A 14,921-nucleotide genomic window follows, 5' to 3' on the forward strand; every position below is an offset into this window, starting at 1 on the left:
CTGCATACATTACCTGGGAAACTTGAGGGATCAAGAGCACCTTGTAAAATTTGAATGCCAATTTTCACAGTAGAATTCTAGAAAAAATGCTTCATAGCACAAACAAAACAGAGCGCTCTACAATTTTGTATTCCCACTATAACATGACCTGCTGTTACGTTTGTCTGTATAAGACAGTGGATCGAACCAGGCACCTGAAATACAGTCAGCTCTCCTGGGGAAGTCGGAGAGGTGAATTAAACTAGACTGAATTAGAAATATTAATTGGAACCGGAAGTAGGTTCCACACTGGCAACCCATGAGCCAGATCCAGGCTGCAGAGGTATTTTGTTTGGCCACACAGTGTTAAAAAAAAAATTGGTTTTGAACCAATATGTAGAAATTGTGAGAGTTCACATAGGGACTGTGGTCCTAGCTCCTGCATAGCAGCAACTGCCTGGGACTGAGTGGCAGCTGCTTTTATCACCTTCATCTCCTCTATTTTCCTGGCTCCTGTGTGAATTTGAATTTACCACCCTTAATGAAGGGACTTTAGTATTCAGGAAGTTTGGGGAATCCATTTACAAGAAGATTTGTGGTCTCTGTTTCTGTCTGGTAGTCTTAAAGGCGGTCAAGTAGCTATGAAATTAAATAAACAAGCACAGGTCCTTAATTAGAGAGCATTCCCTTCAGATGGATTTTATAAACTAATAGCATTAAAAATGAGACTCTACCCTCAGCAAAGGGACCTTTCAGAAAGTAGACTGAAGCAATGACCAAGCATCCATGATGTTGCAAAGATATAATTAATCTTGCAGAGTGTTAATTATGTCCTGCAGAGGAAAGTAATGTTACTCTGCAACATACTTAATGTAACATTATCAGGAAGGAATGTGCCATTTAAAAAATACAGTTTTGTGACTTTTTATCGTGCATAATTCTGAATTCTAATAGACTCTATTATGAGATGATAATTTTCCCTCTAACTTAATGCATTAGGAAGCTACTCTAGTATAATCTCATTAATGATTAACATTGAAATGACTTCATATTTCCTAGTTTTCTTAAATACCCCATGTCCAAAACTCAGAATGTGCAAAAACTTTTCTCCTTGAATCATTAACTAAAAAGCCTGAAGCAATGCTGTCCTTTTTCTCCAAATCCAACAAAAGAGTCTGTGGCCCAGTATCTGGAACACTCTGCTTTTCCTAGATCTTGTTCTAGAAGCTAATTTGTAAGTCTTTTTTTATTTTTATTTTTTCTAATTTGTCAGTCAGAATACATTTCTCTCTCTAAACAAAGTTAGCTCTGGCTATAGGGAACACCTGGTCCATATGTAAGATAACAAGTAACAGTTCCAAGCACACCAGCTTTGGCAAACCACATTTAAAGTGTGTAGGCTGGGAGCCACTTTGGGAGGCCAACTGCTGGGATTTAACTCTGACAGTAGCTGGGTGCCCTTGAGCAAGTCACTTCAGGTCTCTGTGCCTCCGTTTTCACGTTGTGAGGTAGGGATAATAACAGTGCCCACCCACAGAGTGGTTGGGAAGATTAGATGCATCAATATGTGTAAAGCACTTGAAATAGTGCCAGGCACATAGTAAGTGCTATTTTCTAGCCATAATTATTATTAGCTGATGTTGGGACAGGGAAGCATGGAGTGAATACAAGGAAGAGATGCAGTATCAGCTGGTCCTTGAGTCTGTTTCACTTGGGTCACTGGGTTTTAAAATATTGAACTATTTTCCAGCATTTAAAAAGTGTAAGAATTTATATAATAATACAGATTTCCGGTTTCTTTGGAGTCATTGGACTGTCTACTCTGAACCCCACTGTGAGGCAGGATTACCGTCTCCTAGAGCTGAGTGGTAGCTGCCGCCCTTTGCCCCAGTCCCCACCACTCCTTACCACTTCCCCAACAGTGAGGCCAAACACTGACTAGTGCCAGCCTAGTGCCATCCAGCGAGTGGTCTGTGACTCACTGAGGTGGGCTGTCACCCAGGGAGGTGACAGCAGTCAGATAGAATGACAAAGACATCAGAGTCTAGTTTAGACAGAAAACGGTAGGAAAGTACAGTGCTGGCCGCAGGGCTACCCCTGTGAGGGCAGAGCCAGCTGCCAGAGGAGTATGGCCAGAGGCAGTAGGTGGAGGTCTGGACAGAGTTGGCAATAGCTAGTGGGGATGCAGGGAAGGGGTATGGAGGTCTTAGGCAGAAGCTAGGCCTAAAGAAGCTGCCACACTGTGTGGGATACTGGGAGAGGCCCTGGGCTTTGGACAATTAACCAGAGTCATGAAGACCATGCATGGGGTGTTTGATGGTGATCTGACTGCTGCAAACAGAGCCAAAGCCTAGTTGACTAAAGGGCCTAGCCGGGAGCCTGTAGGTTTTAAAACACCTTTCTCTGATTTAACGATGTGGATGAACACATTTTCCTCCGTTCACCAGCCATTTAGTTGACCTCTTTTATGAGCTGCCTGTTCAAGTCGCTCAGTCTTCAGTGGACTGTTTTTCCATCTGTTGGCTTGGAGTGTCTTTTGGTCTCCAATTGGAATCTGATTCTTTCTCTGCTAATTTGAGAAGCATGGCTCTGTAGGGCTGAGCGGGAGGGAGCTAAGTAAATCTTAGAGAAAAGTACAAATGACTTCTTGTGTCTCTTTGCCTCTTTGCACCCAGGTCAACTATAGGCAAAACATTGACAAGCTGAAGTACAGCTCTGTGACCAACACCCCTCAGATTGTTCAAGCCAAAATCAATGCCCAGCAACTGAGTCATGTAAGTGACCTGCCCCTGCCCAGCTGGATATGGGGGACTTGTAATTGTTTTGCAGGGTCTGGATATCTGGTTCCCCAAAGATTTGACTTTCATTGATGGTGACACGTGTCCTATTACAACCATGAGATGACTCTCTTTGATTTAAATGTTTTATTATACAAAATTTCAAATACATTCAAAAGTAGAAAGAATATCATAATGAATCACCAGGTACCCACCACTCAGCTCAGCTACTATTAACTCATGGCCAGTCTTGCTTCTATATGCCCATCCACCTCCCCGCTCCATAGTATTTTGAAGAAAATCCTAAGTATTGTATAATTTAATCTATAAATATTTTAGTATGAATCTCTAAAAGATAAAAATAATTTAAAAGGTATTTATACAATTTTAATGTATCACACCAAAAAACTGACAACAATTCTTAACATCACCAACATCCAGGTGGCATTCAGCATTCCAATTGTCTCATAAGGTTATAATTTTCTTTTACAGTTTGTCTGAATCAAGCTCCAAATAAGGTCCACACTTTGTGATTGGTTGATATGTCTTCAAGACTCTTTTCATCTTGAAGTTTTCCTCTTTATCACTTTTCTTTTCTTGCAAGTTGTTTGTTGAAGAACTTGAACTGTTTGTCCTATAATATTTCCCACATCTGAGCTTTGCTGACTGCATCCCATTGTAGACTTCATGTATTCCTCTGGCCTCCAAATGCCTGTAACATAGTAGTTAGATCTATAGGTTTGATCAGGTTCAGGTTTAATTTGGGGGCAAGACTGCTTCTCAGCTGATGCTGTGTTCTTCCATTGAGAATCATATAATGTCTGGTTGGCTGTTTTTGTGTGTGATTTAAGATGGCTTTTTTCCAATGGGGGCAGGCATTTGATAATGACTCTTTGAGTATCTGCCCTGCACATAGCAAGAGGTTCAGAACTGCAGCAAGTTAAAAAAATAAGTTTCATACCCTCAAGTGCTTCAGAGAACAGTGGGTGAGGTAGCCACAGGGACATCTTTTGCAAACTCATAACTTTGAGCATGCCTTTGAGTTTTCTGACTTTTCATTTGGTTTTCAATCTGTTAATTTAAAACACTCTTGGGCTTCCCTGGTGGTGCAGTGGTTGAGAGTCCGCCTGCCAATGCAGGGGACATGGGTTCGTGCCCCGGTCCGGGAAGATCCCACATGCCACGGAGTGGCTGGGCCCGTGAGCCATGGCCGCTGAGCCTGCGCGTCTGGAGCCTGTGCTCCGCAACGGGAGAGGCCACAACAGTGAGAGGCTCGCGTACCGCCAAAAAAAAAAAAAAAAAAAAACACTCTTAAAATTACAGGCTTCCTTGTAAAAGGCCTTTTCTGGGAACTCATTCTCGGCTACAGGCCTACAGAAAGAAAGTGAAAAAGAGAGTGTTCTCTCCAAAGTTCTCCTTCGGCCCATGTAAAAACCAGGCACTTACCCTGCAGGTTTATTTTAAATCCAACAGGTGAATTACCGTGCTGACTATGAGAAAAATAAGTTGAATTACACGTTGCCACAGGATGTACCTCAGCTGGTGAAGGCCAGAACCAATGCCGAATTGTTTAGTGAGGTAAGCGAGCAGCATGGGTGAGAACGTGGTGAGGGTTATGCACAGACGTGAAAATGAAGATGCAAGGATGGTCCAGCAAAACAGGGGCCAGGGGCTATTCTGTCCATGGAGAGGTTCACCAGAGGCGCCCATCAGGTTATAATTTTGAATTTTGCTGTCTCATGGCATGTGGTAGTTCACGGGGCTCAATTGATCATAGCAATTGAATTTTCACTGCACATGCACATGTATGATGTGTGCTGGGACACACACACACACACACACACACACTCATCATCAGTATCATCATCATCATCATCATCCTGATGACTTCTAGCTGGTGCTTTGCTGTGTGGGTAAAATTTAAGTTTTAAGAAGACCAATCTTAATCATCAGATTCTTCCAGGAGTCACAACTAGGCGATGATTAGGCTTCTCATTCTAGATGGGATTTGTAGGGCAGGAGAATGTAAAAAGGAACTAACCTTGGATGGGGAGAGACCAATTAGGAGTTTGGGATTAACATATATATACTACTATATATAGGATATGTAAACAGTAGGGACCTACTGTATAGCACAGGGAACTATACTCAATATCTTGTAATAACCCATAATGGAAAAGAATACACACACACACACACACACACACACACACACACACACACACACAAATATGCATCTAAATCACTTTTCTGTACACTTGAAACTGGCACAACATCGTAAATTAACTATACTTCAATAAAAAAATAAATAAAAAGGAATAACCTTTTCCATATGCTGATTCTGTGCTGGGCACTGGGATAGGCACTTTACATATGGAATTATTCAGTTGTTATAACCCCTCGGAGGCATTTACTACAGAGACACAGTTGGTGGCCTGGGCTTTGGTATCAGATAGAGAGAGTCAGGTGTTACTACCATGGCAATAATAATAACTTACATCCGTGTTGCACCTTACGTGCTTAGGTTATCTGTTTTTGTGTATACAATTTATTCTCACAGCCACCCTGAGACAGATAATATAATATTATTTTTTCAAATGGTAAACTGAGGCCCAAAGAGGTAAAGTGATTTGTCCAAGGTCACATGATCCGGAAACAGCAGCGCTAGGATGAATCCATGGGTCTTCTCTTTGCCCCCTCCCATTAGCACTGCCCCGCATGACCCTACAATGAGGGAATCAACTGTGTTAATAATTGATGTTATCACTTTGATAACAGCCAAAATTCTGGTCTGTAAACAGAAGAAGACTTTGTTATTGAAAACACAAAATTCTGTTCAACTTTTGGCAGGACTCTGGATAGCTACTCCCATTCACCTGCGTTCTTGTTTGTCAGGTTAAGTACAAAGAAGGCTGGGAGAAGACAAAGGGGAAGAGATTTGAGATGAAGCTGGATGCCATGTCTCTGCTGGCCGCCAAAGCCTCCGGAGAGCTTGCTAGCAATGTAGGTTTTCTCTCATTAACTCAGAAATGCATAAGAAATTGTGCCAGTGAAACGCCAGTGGTCCGACAGAAAAAAATAATGACTGGTAACATTGTAAACATCGCTATACTTTAATCTTCCACTGGGTTCGAGAAAGACTGGGAGGTGTTTTATTTGGTTTGTTCCCCTTGCACTTGTTAAACCACAACCCCTTAGATGGCAAAGTTTCTCTCTCACAGTCGACTTTCCTCTTTCTCTCAAGATTAAATACAAAGAAGATTATGAAAAAGCAAAAGGCAAAGTCCTGGGAACTACAGACACGAGGCTTCTGCACTCCCTGCAGGTTGCCAAGATGAGCAGTGAGGTAAACGCTTTTCTACTCCCCAAACGTTCACTTAGTTGTGCTGCTCTGAAAGTTTTTCCCTGGCCTGCTTCACCGGAGACTGCTATTTTTTCCACTTCCACTTATAATTTCTTTCCTGGCTTACATGAGAAGTGTTTTCTCTTTCTTTATTTTGGCAAAGGATACTGTTCTTTTAAAGTAGATGAGAAGTATGTGGTCCCTAAGGGTGACCGGCACCTACTGTTCACGGTACAAGACGGTACAAGGGCCACATCTATTCACTCTGCGGATGTTTACTAAACAACTACTCTGTGTGAGATACTGTGTGAGACACTGGGGCCGTAAGAACAAACAACACATAACTGGTTCCTCCCTAATGGAGCTTAATTCTACTGGGAGAGTTAGACAGGAAGCATCCTGTTTATTGAGGTGATGTCCTGGATGAATCCTCTCGTCCAAACACACATGATATTCAAAATGTTTAGCCACCAACTGGGGCATCCAGGCTCCAACCACTCAAAATGACACTGCTTGTAAACAACTGTAATGGCTGGAGGTTAACCTTGGTAAGTGTCACTTACCAGAAGCCTTTGGGGAAGGAAAGTTCTGCCAGAAGGTCAGACTTGGTTTCTAATTAAGACTTCGTTGTCAGTGCCGAGCAGGCAAAAAGGAAGCACGGGCATTGGGTTTCTGCTTTACGATGGCGTGCTCTAAGCTGTGAGGTCAGATTATGCCGCTTTGATGATGCAGTCAGATATAATTACCTAATGAGTCATTAAGGACTCAGGGCTTGAAATAGAATAAGAGTGTTAGCATCTGGGTCACCACTTTGGTTGTGCCTACAGAACAAGCCCTATGATGTGCGTAGTCCTGAAACATTTGGCTTCAGTTAAGGCAGAGAACAAATTGGTATTTCCTATTTGCAGTTGGAGCAAATGGGGCCAAAAAAGATGGACTTGCCCAAAGTCATATAGTAGTCAGTGGTAGTGGTGGAGGACTGGAGAATTAGACCCTAGAACTCTTACTTACTGGCACCATGCTGCTTCTACTGTACTACCTTTCCTCACCATCACACCATCACCCTACCACCATCATTATCACCATCATCACCAGAAACACCGTCACCACCATCATCACACCATCCATCCTCACTGCTAACATTTATCAAGTGTTTGCTATATGCCATCCCTGCACTAAGTGGATTTGAGCTACTATTTTGTTTACTTATCACAATAGCCCTCCAAGGAAAATGAGCCATTAGAGCGGTAATGTGACTTTCTAGAGGTCATCTAGCTGACAAAGGGCTGATCAGATTTGAACTCAAGCTTGGCTGGCCCTGGAGCCCAAGCTTTGTTATTTTGCCTCTTAAAGTTTCTACAGAAACCATGGGTAGAGTGTTCTCTTCCTGGAGCAACTGGGGAAAAAGAGTTAGGAGGCATTCCTCCCAGAGACAAAGTCGTGTGAAACCTCAGTTTCCAGGTGCCACCACCTTACGGAGCCAAGACTTGGGTCACATCCTTTGGACACATAGGTGCCATTGTCCAGGGTGCCAATTCCTCATGGAAACTTGGCCTACTTTCAGGTGTTTTCACATCAATCCTGCCAAGGCAGGCTTCAAGTAATGCAGCGTGTTTTGGTGCATTCAAGGTTGAATACAAGAAAGGCTTCGAAAAGAGTAAGACCCACTTTCACCTGCCCATGGACATGGTCGACATCAGGCATGCTAAGAAGGCTCAAGCTCTGGCCAGTGACCTGGACTACAGGAAAAAACTGCATGAATACACCGTGCTACCTGAAGACATGAAGACTTGCTGGGCCAAGAAAGCCTATGGGCTGCAGAGTGAGGTGAGCCCTGGCTCTTTGCCAGTTCTCCCCACGCATCTCTTGCAACTGGAGACAGTGACAGTTTCAGAGTGATTTAGAACCTGTGCGTGAGTCTGGTAGGTGACTCAGAGGACTAAGAAGAATTTCTGGAGATGTGCCAGGCCCCAAATGGGATGAGCAAAGAGGAAGCAAGTGTTGAGAATGGTAAATCTGGTAAATGTTAAAAAGTAAATCTGGGAAGTGTAGCGGGTTGGCAGATAAGATCCTTAGGCAAAAAGTCTGAAAAGCCCTCTTTTTGGTAAGGCAGTGGTGTTTCAGTGTGAAGGTAGAACAGCCTCTTCTGATTACAAGGTGAGCCAGTGGCTTCACCCCCAAGCAGAGTTCTGCCCGGCTATAACAGAGTGGAGAGCACCTCTTCCACAGAGACAGATACAGGCTCGAGGGCTTTCCTAACTCGCCCGTTAACTTTGCCCCATCCGCATCCATGTGTCTGATTAGAGCTTGGTTTTTCTCTTGCAGCTGCAGTACAAGGCCGACCTCTCGTGGATGAAAGGAGTTGGGTGGCTGACTGAAGGCAGTCTCGGTCTGGAGCAGGCCAAGAAGGCTGGACAGCTGGTCAGCGAGGTAACCTGAGCCCAGGCCCCCCAGCTTCTAGTCCTTCTCAGCCCAAGTCACCACTGAGAGCCATCTTTCCCTCTGATTCCTCCCCCATCCCCAGGCTTGTTTTGAGTGAGCCTCAGAAGAGTACTTCTTCATTTTGCACACATAGCACACCCTGAACTAACTTTCATACCCTTAAGCTTCCCAGGGAGGTATTTGTAAGAAGCCAACTAAAAGCAGTAGTTGGATCCAAAGCCTCGTTCAGAACGGTTGTGATATAAAATTAGTCACGTAGGAAACATGTTTGTTGTGTAAGAAGCGTGTGATTCCTTCTGAATCAGAGAATCTGGTGTTTGGAGGTCAGCATTCTCATTGTGCGTGTGCCTTAAACTCACTGCAGACTTCGGGCAAGTCAATCAACACTTCCGATCCTCTTTCTCTCTTCTAAAAATGAGAAAGTTGGAAAGGATACTCTACAAAGTCCCTGTGGCTCCAAGCCTGTGCTTCTCTTTATACCGTGTAGAGCTGGCGTTGGCGGCAGGCAGAGGAGGACTTTTGAAGGACATTTCATTTGGAAATGGGACTATTTCGGGAGCTCTGTTTGGGATCTTCAAAGGGGTTTCTTATTTCGGTGCCAGGAAGGCTGAGTTGGCATTTCTCTTGCATATGGTAATGATAGTGATGATAACAGCTGCCATTTATGGACTGGTAATAATTATGTAACCACTGCTATCATTCATTGATGACTTTGAGTTTATTACATACCTACCTATTGTTCATTTGTTGCTCACATTTATTATTGCTATGTGAGTAGACACTAGTATTATTCTATTAATATCCCCATTTTACATTTGCAGAAGGTGAGAGACAAAATCGCATTTCAGTAAGTGGCAAAGCTGGGATCTGTACCCAGTATTTTGGTCCAATGCCCCAGCTCTGGACTATTAAACAAAATTGAATCCCCAAAGCACGTTTTGTAATTTATTCTCATTTTTCAACTGTACTCATCCTTCTCTCAGACACAGACACATTGAAAGTTAGAGCACATAAATAAGGAGGGTTCTCATTACTTAACTTCTTTGAGACCAACTGAAATCCAGGTGGAGCCAGCCGAACCCCATTTGACTTGGATGGGGTGCAGTAAGGGGACCTTCTGCCTTAGGAATGCCTGTTCCTGTCTCACTTCCTATACTGACTAATTTTCAAGCTCCTCAAGGGGCAAGAAGGTATCATTTCCTTTGCCTTTTTCATGTCCCTGCTCTGCCCTGGGCAGGGTGGGTTCTTGGTTCCTCCCTACACACTTATGATTTGACCAATTCAGAGGCTGGGATGCCCGGGAATTTCCAGCCATGGGAGGGGCACTGTGACTTCCTTCAATTACATAGTGAAGGAGTTTTCCCATTCAACACACTGGAATGAGAAAGAAAAAGTACAAGTCTGTTTGGAATATCTTTTCTAGATTTTTTTTTCTCTGAAGGGAAGAAATTTTTGAGTTTTCCATATTCCAATCCCTATTTTGGGTTCGACTGGTATCAACAACCCTCTTGCTGACAGCACTGGGAGCTCTGCTCATCTCTGATCTCCCCACGACGTGAAGTTTTTGCTTCCATAAGCCATTCTCAGCAGCTTCCTTTCCCATCAACTCTGGTGACTCCAGTGGAAAAGCCAGAGGAACCAACCTCTGGGAAGGACAAGAAGTCCCCGTTGGGGGACAGAATTAGCACATTCAAATTCTGCTAGTTGCATTGTGGCTGTGAGATGGCAACGTATGAAGACAAGCCCAGTGATCTGGAACATGGAGAGCTGGGAGGGCAAATGCCACCTTGCCACCCACCTGCTGTATGTGACTCTTGACGTTGCCCTTCGTTAGAGCTGATACTTCCTGGATCATCCTGATGGCACCATGAATAACAGTGATGGCGAGCACAGTGAACACTGACTGTGCCCAAGGACTCCACTCGTGGGAAGTGTGGCACTGAAGCCTCCGCACCACACTCAGTGAAGCAGCTTCTATTGTTTCCCACATTGTACAGTCCAAGCCCGAGGGGCTCAGATGATCCAGTGATGTGCCCAAGGCCGTGAAGCTGAAAATAGGTAGAGGGGAGATTTGGACCTTGGGATTCGTGGTTGTAAAGTCCAAGTTCCCTCCACCTCGCTCTCCTATGTCAGATCTAGGTTTATAAAATGGATCCATCCCAGGGCTCATGGTAACATACAGGGTTCACTGAAGGGAAAATTCGAGTCCCCATTCAGTAGTAGCAACTAAAACAAGCTCACCAGGGCTGGAAGTCTCAGGTCTGCATGGTCCTCTTTAAGCTATAGGACCAGCTGGAGCATCCCCCCTGGGGAAGTGCTTGGGTCACAGAAGGTATGCGTGTGTATGCATGTGTGATGGTGGGGACAGCCCGATCCTAATGCTCTGGGGTCCCTTTTCTTTGGAAACAGAAAAACTATAGGCAGAGGGTGGACGAGCTGAAGTTTACCAGTGTGACCGACAGTTCCCAGATGGAGCACGCCAAGAAGAGCCAGGAGCTGCAGAGCGGGGTGAGTCCCAGGCTGCCCTTTCTCCACTGGGCTGCTGTGTCATGGGCCTGGGAACCTCTGGGGACAACAGCAGGTGCTGCCCATGCACGATCCAGGGACCGAAGAGCCTTTCCTTTAAATAGGCTGGACCCAGCTTTCTATGGGCTTCCAGGCCTCCCTGCCTCACCCACTACACTTCTCCTCTGGTTGTTAAGGACAGATGTCAACTGACATTATTCCTTTTCAGCTTTCAGTCTTTTCTAGTTCCTTCTTTCTTTCTCCTTCTTCTCTCTCTTATCAAAGACTCCATAATTCTGGAGCCAGGAGAGAGGGAGAGAACATTTGCTTGTGGGATGTGTGCATTTCATGCCCACCTGAGCTCAAACGTGGAAGGTGGGACAACGAAACACCACATACGTTATTTACATGTTAGTGGTCAACAGCCGAGCAGGTGTAGCTGCTACCATCTGGCCAGGACTTTCCTACCTTTCCTTCCTAGAGGTCCAGGTACACCTGCCAGAAAGCATGCAATCAGCATAATTCAGAGTCAGCAGAAAGCCACTGCATGGAAACTCAAGCTGGGGAGTGGGAGAGGGTGGAAGAGAGAAAGAGCAGGGGTGACATGGTTTCCATAGAGAAGATGTTCACTCATGTTGCCTTTTTGGTTACTGTTCACTCTCCAGGTGTCAGTACCTGTGGAAACATTAGGTTTGATTATGGGGTGCAGGTGACAGGGGATGCTTCTTATTTTTCCCACCTGGGGAGTCTGTGCTCATCTGAGCCCTCAGGTGGGTTATTTTTTGTGGCCATGGACGCTGTGGATGGGAACAGCTTGGGGAAGTCGATGCCTCCTCAAGGGAAAGGTGTGAAAATGAAAACCTTAGAGGGGGTCTCAGGTTGGCGCCCCGGCTACATTCTCCTCCCAGCCCCTCACTGCTGCTGCACCTTCCTGCATCACCTCTTCTGCTTTAAGCCTCGCTTCCTGCACGCTGCCCGCAGCATCTGGTCTGGTTGGTCTGGTAATGGACTTTCCATGTAAGACACAGAGAGCTGAGCGGCCAGCCACCTCCTCCCTTGCCTCCTGCTTCTGACCCAGTGCTCTCTCCCAACAGGTGGCCTACAAGGCAGGGCACGAGCAGTCTGTCCATCAGTACAGCATCAGCAAAGACGAGCCTCTCTTCCTACAGGCCCAAGCCAACGCTGCCAATCTCAGTGAGGTACAGCCAGAGGGAGTGAGCAGCCCAGGGCTCTGCTTCCCTGCGTGTAGGCGCCTGGTCCACAAAACCCACCGGCCGTGTTGGTGTGTCTGTGTCAGCTGAGGCTGCATACATCTGGTCATTGTAAACAGCTCGTGACCAGTATTTTAGGGGGAGGGAAGGCCAGCCATTGGTAGGAATGAGCCAGTGGGAGATTTGAACCACTGATTCTATGATGGGGTAGGAGGAAGTGGTTATTCTGGGACTGGAGTTAAAACAGCGTAAGAGGGGAGTAAATAAGAGCTCAGACATTAGCTCCAAACTGCCTGGGTTTGATCCTTGTTTCTAATGCTTACTAGGTGTGCAACCTTATCCAGTTTCTTTGCTCTTGGCTGACCCACTGGTAAATGAGAGGGCTCCTAGTCCCTCCACATTAGGTCGCCTTGAGGCTTCAGCGAGCTGATATATGCACAACGCTCAGAGGAGTGTTCACAGGGCAGTTATTCCTTAGACACGAAAGCTTGCACAGTTCCAACTTTCCTTCTCTGTCTTCTAAGGAGGGGCCTTTCTTGGCTCTTGTGCTTGGCTCGCAGGCCTTTAGGGTCCTGATCCGAGGAATGGGTAGAGGAGAGAATTAGAAGGAGCAACAGAAGCTAAACTGATTCACACGCAGAAATGGAGGGAGCCTTCCAGAAGAAAGAACGTGAAATCTGGAGGCGGGGGGCAGGACAGAAAATGGGAGGAACAAAGAAAAGACCCACACGGACTAGAGGCTGGGCTCGGAAAGAAAAAGGGGTGCAGCTGGAGCAGCTGCTGGGCCGGTGGGGTGTGTGGACAGAGATGGAGAACAGAATTTTCAGAAATGCTGCTGTGTGTCGTGCAGTGTTATTCCGCCTGTGACAAGTCATTGAGACTTCCATGAAGACACCTAGTATTCTCCAAGTCTTCTGGAGTTCAATTTCTGCCTCTTTTGGCCGAAGCCCTATGTGGCAAGAGGCCTTAAGGCAGGAACAAGAAGGCCTGGTTGTATTCAAGTTACAGGTTTCTCTGGCTCTCAGGGTTTCTGTGGAAGGATGTAATAGGTGTTTCCCTCTTGGAGAGGTCATTAAAGAGTCTAAGAGAAGCCCTCTCACATGAGGATGATCTCTTTTCTCCTAAATCCCCTTAGAAACTGTATAAGAGCAGCTGGGAAAAGCAGAAGGCGAAAGGGTTTGAGCTGCGTCTTGACTCCTTGGCCTTCCTGGCAGCCAAAGCCAAGAGGGACCTGGCCAGTGAGGTAAGCCAGTCCCCAACTTGTACTCGACACCACGAATCCTGACATTTACATCTGGGCGAGTTTGAAAGTGTTCTGGCAGGTTTTTAGTCTCTCTGAGCCTCAGGGTTCTAATGTGTAAAATGGAGATAAATATGACCACCTTGCGGTGAGATCATCGTTGAAGTGTCTGGCACACTGCCTGCTGCACACTGGTTTTTGGTAAGTCGTAACTGTTATTATGAGCAGTCGTAGCGTGAGTGGTCATCCAAATCACTCACTTTACAGATAAACTGATGCCCAGAGACATTCCATGACTCTCTAAGGTTGTAGAGGCCTGCTGATGGTTAAGAGTACAGGCTCTGGTGTCGGATAGACTTGGGATAAAATCCTAACTCCATCACCTACTAGCTTGTGATTTGGGGCAGGTTGCTTAACCTTTCAAAATCTCAGTTAACTCATGGGTGAATTGGTAATTGCAAAATGGTTATGAGGAAATGAAATGAATTGATGTATATTAAGTGTTCTGTAGTCCAGTGCTGTCTGTTATGAGTCTGATGTGAGATGAGGAGCCTAGGACAGAATGTAAGTCAAACTCTGCTTCCTTCATCGAGAAAGTCTTGCTTCCAAAAACACCCCCAATATATATACATGTATATATATTCTGCATCTATTGTGTATACATATATATATATATAAAATACATATATATACAGAAAATATATCCATAAATGTATATAGATATCAGCTGAACTAAACAGTGGCTTGGCAATGTGGTTGATTTCCGTTATGACACAAGCCCCTTATCTTATCAACTGGTAACATTTTACAAACCAGCACTTGTCTTCAGATGCACTTTGAGTGACACAGATTTATACCATGCCTGGCTCATTGTAAGTGTTCAATAAATTGTAGCAGATATTGATACCGTTGTTCTTGCTGGCAGATTTGAGAGCAGAGCCCAAGTCTCCTGATGGCCACGGTAATGATGATGTTGAAATGATGCCACACACCAGTATTCTGTTACAGTTTTCAAAGCATTTCTATATTTATTCTTTTTTCGGATCCTCACTACTTTTGGCCTAGTGCTTTTTCAGGCCAATGCGCTCCCTTTTGCTCCCCATGACTCCTAAATATTTATATGTACCTCAGTTGTCTTTAATTTGAGCTTCTTTCTGAAACAACAGTTGTATTTTAGATATTCCGTGTCTTTTTCATTTTGTGATGACTTCCTCTTTATAATATTCTCACGGTGACCAAAAAAGATTATAAAGTGGCTTTCATGAAAGCAATAGGCCACTTAAAAATAAACCCAGGAAGAGTAATCTCAAATAATATAGAGACAAGCTAGAATTTCACCAGGAAATTGAGAAGACTGTTCTATAGCTGAACTTTCAGTTGAGCTCTGAGCTTTCTGGCAGTCCAGGTGTAAAAGGAAATAATGA

At 44.8% G+C, this 14,921-nt stretch overlaps 1 protein-coding gene across 1 annotated transcript in view; it reads left to right on the plus strand.

Moving 5' to 3' along the window:
* Positions 1-14,921, plus strand: part of NRAP (nebulin related anchoring protein) — a 71,594-nt gene that overhangs the window by 24,426 nt on the left and 32,247 nt on the right. Inside the window, 9 exon segments of the mRNA XM_060101548.1 lie at positions 2,655-2,753; positions 4,230-4,334; positions 5,652-5,759; positions 6,001-6,102; positions 7,729-7,926; positions 8,425-8,529; positions 10,951-11,049; positions 12,141-12,245; positions 13,393-13,500. Coding sequence (XP_059957531.1) covers positions 2,655-2,753; positions 4,230-4,334; positions 5,652-5,759; positions 6,001-6,102; positions 7,729-7,926; positions 8,425-8,529; positions 10,951-11,049; positions 12,141-12,245; positions 13,393-13,500 — 1,029 coding nt within the window.

The sequence above is a fragment of the Mesoplodon densirostris genome, chromosome 1, assembly GCF_025265405.1.
Source record: "Mesoplodon densirostris isolate mMesDen1 chromosome 1, mMesDen1 primary haplotype, whole genome shotgun sequence".
Taxonomy (NCBI): Eukaryota; Metazoa; Chordata; class Mammalia; order Artiodactyla; family Ziphiidae; genus Mesoplodon; species Mesoplodon densirostris.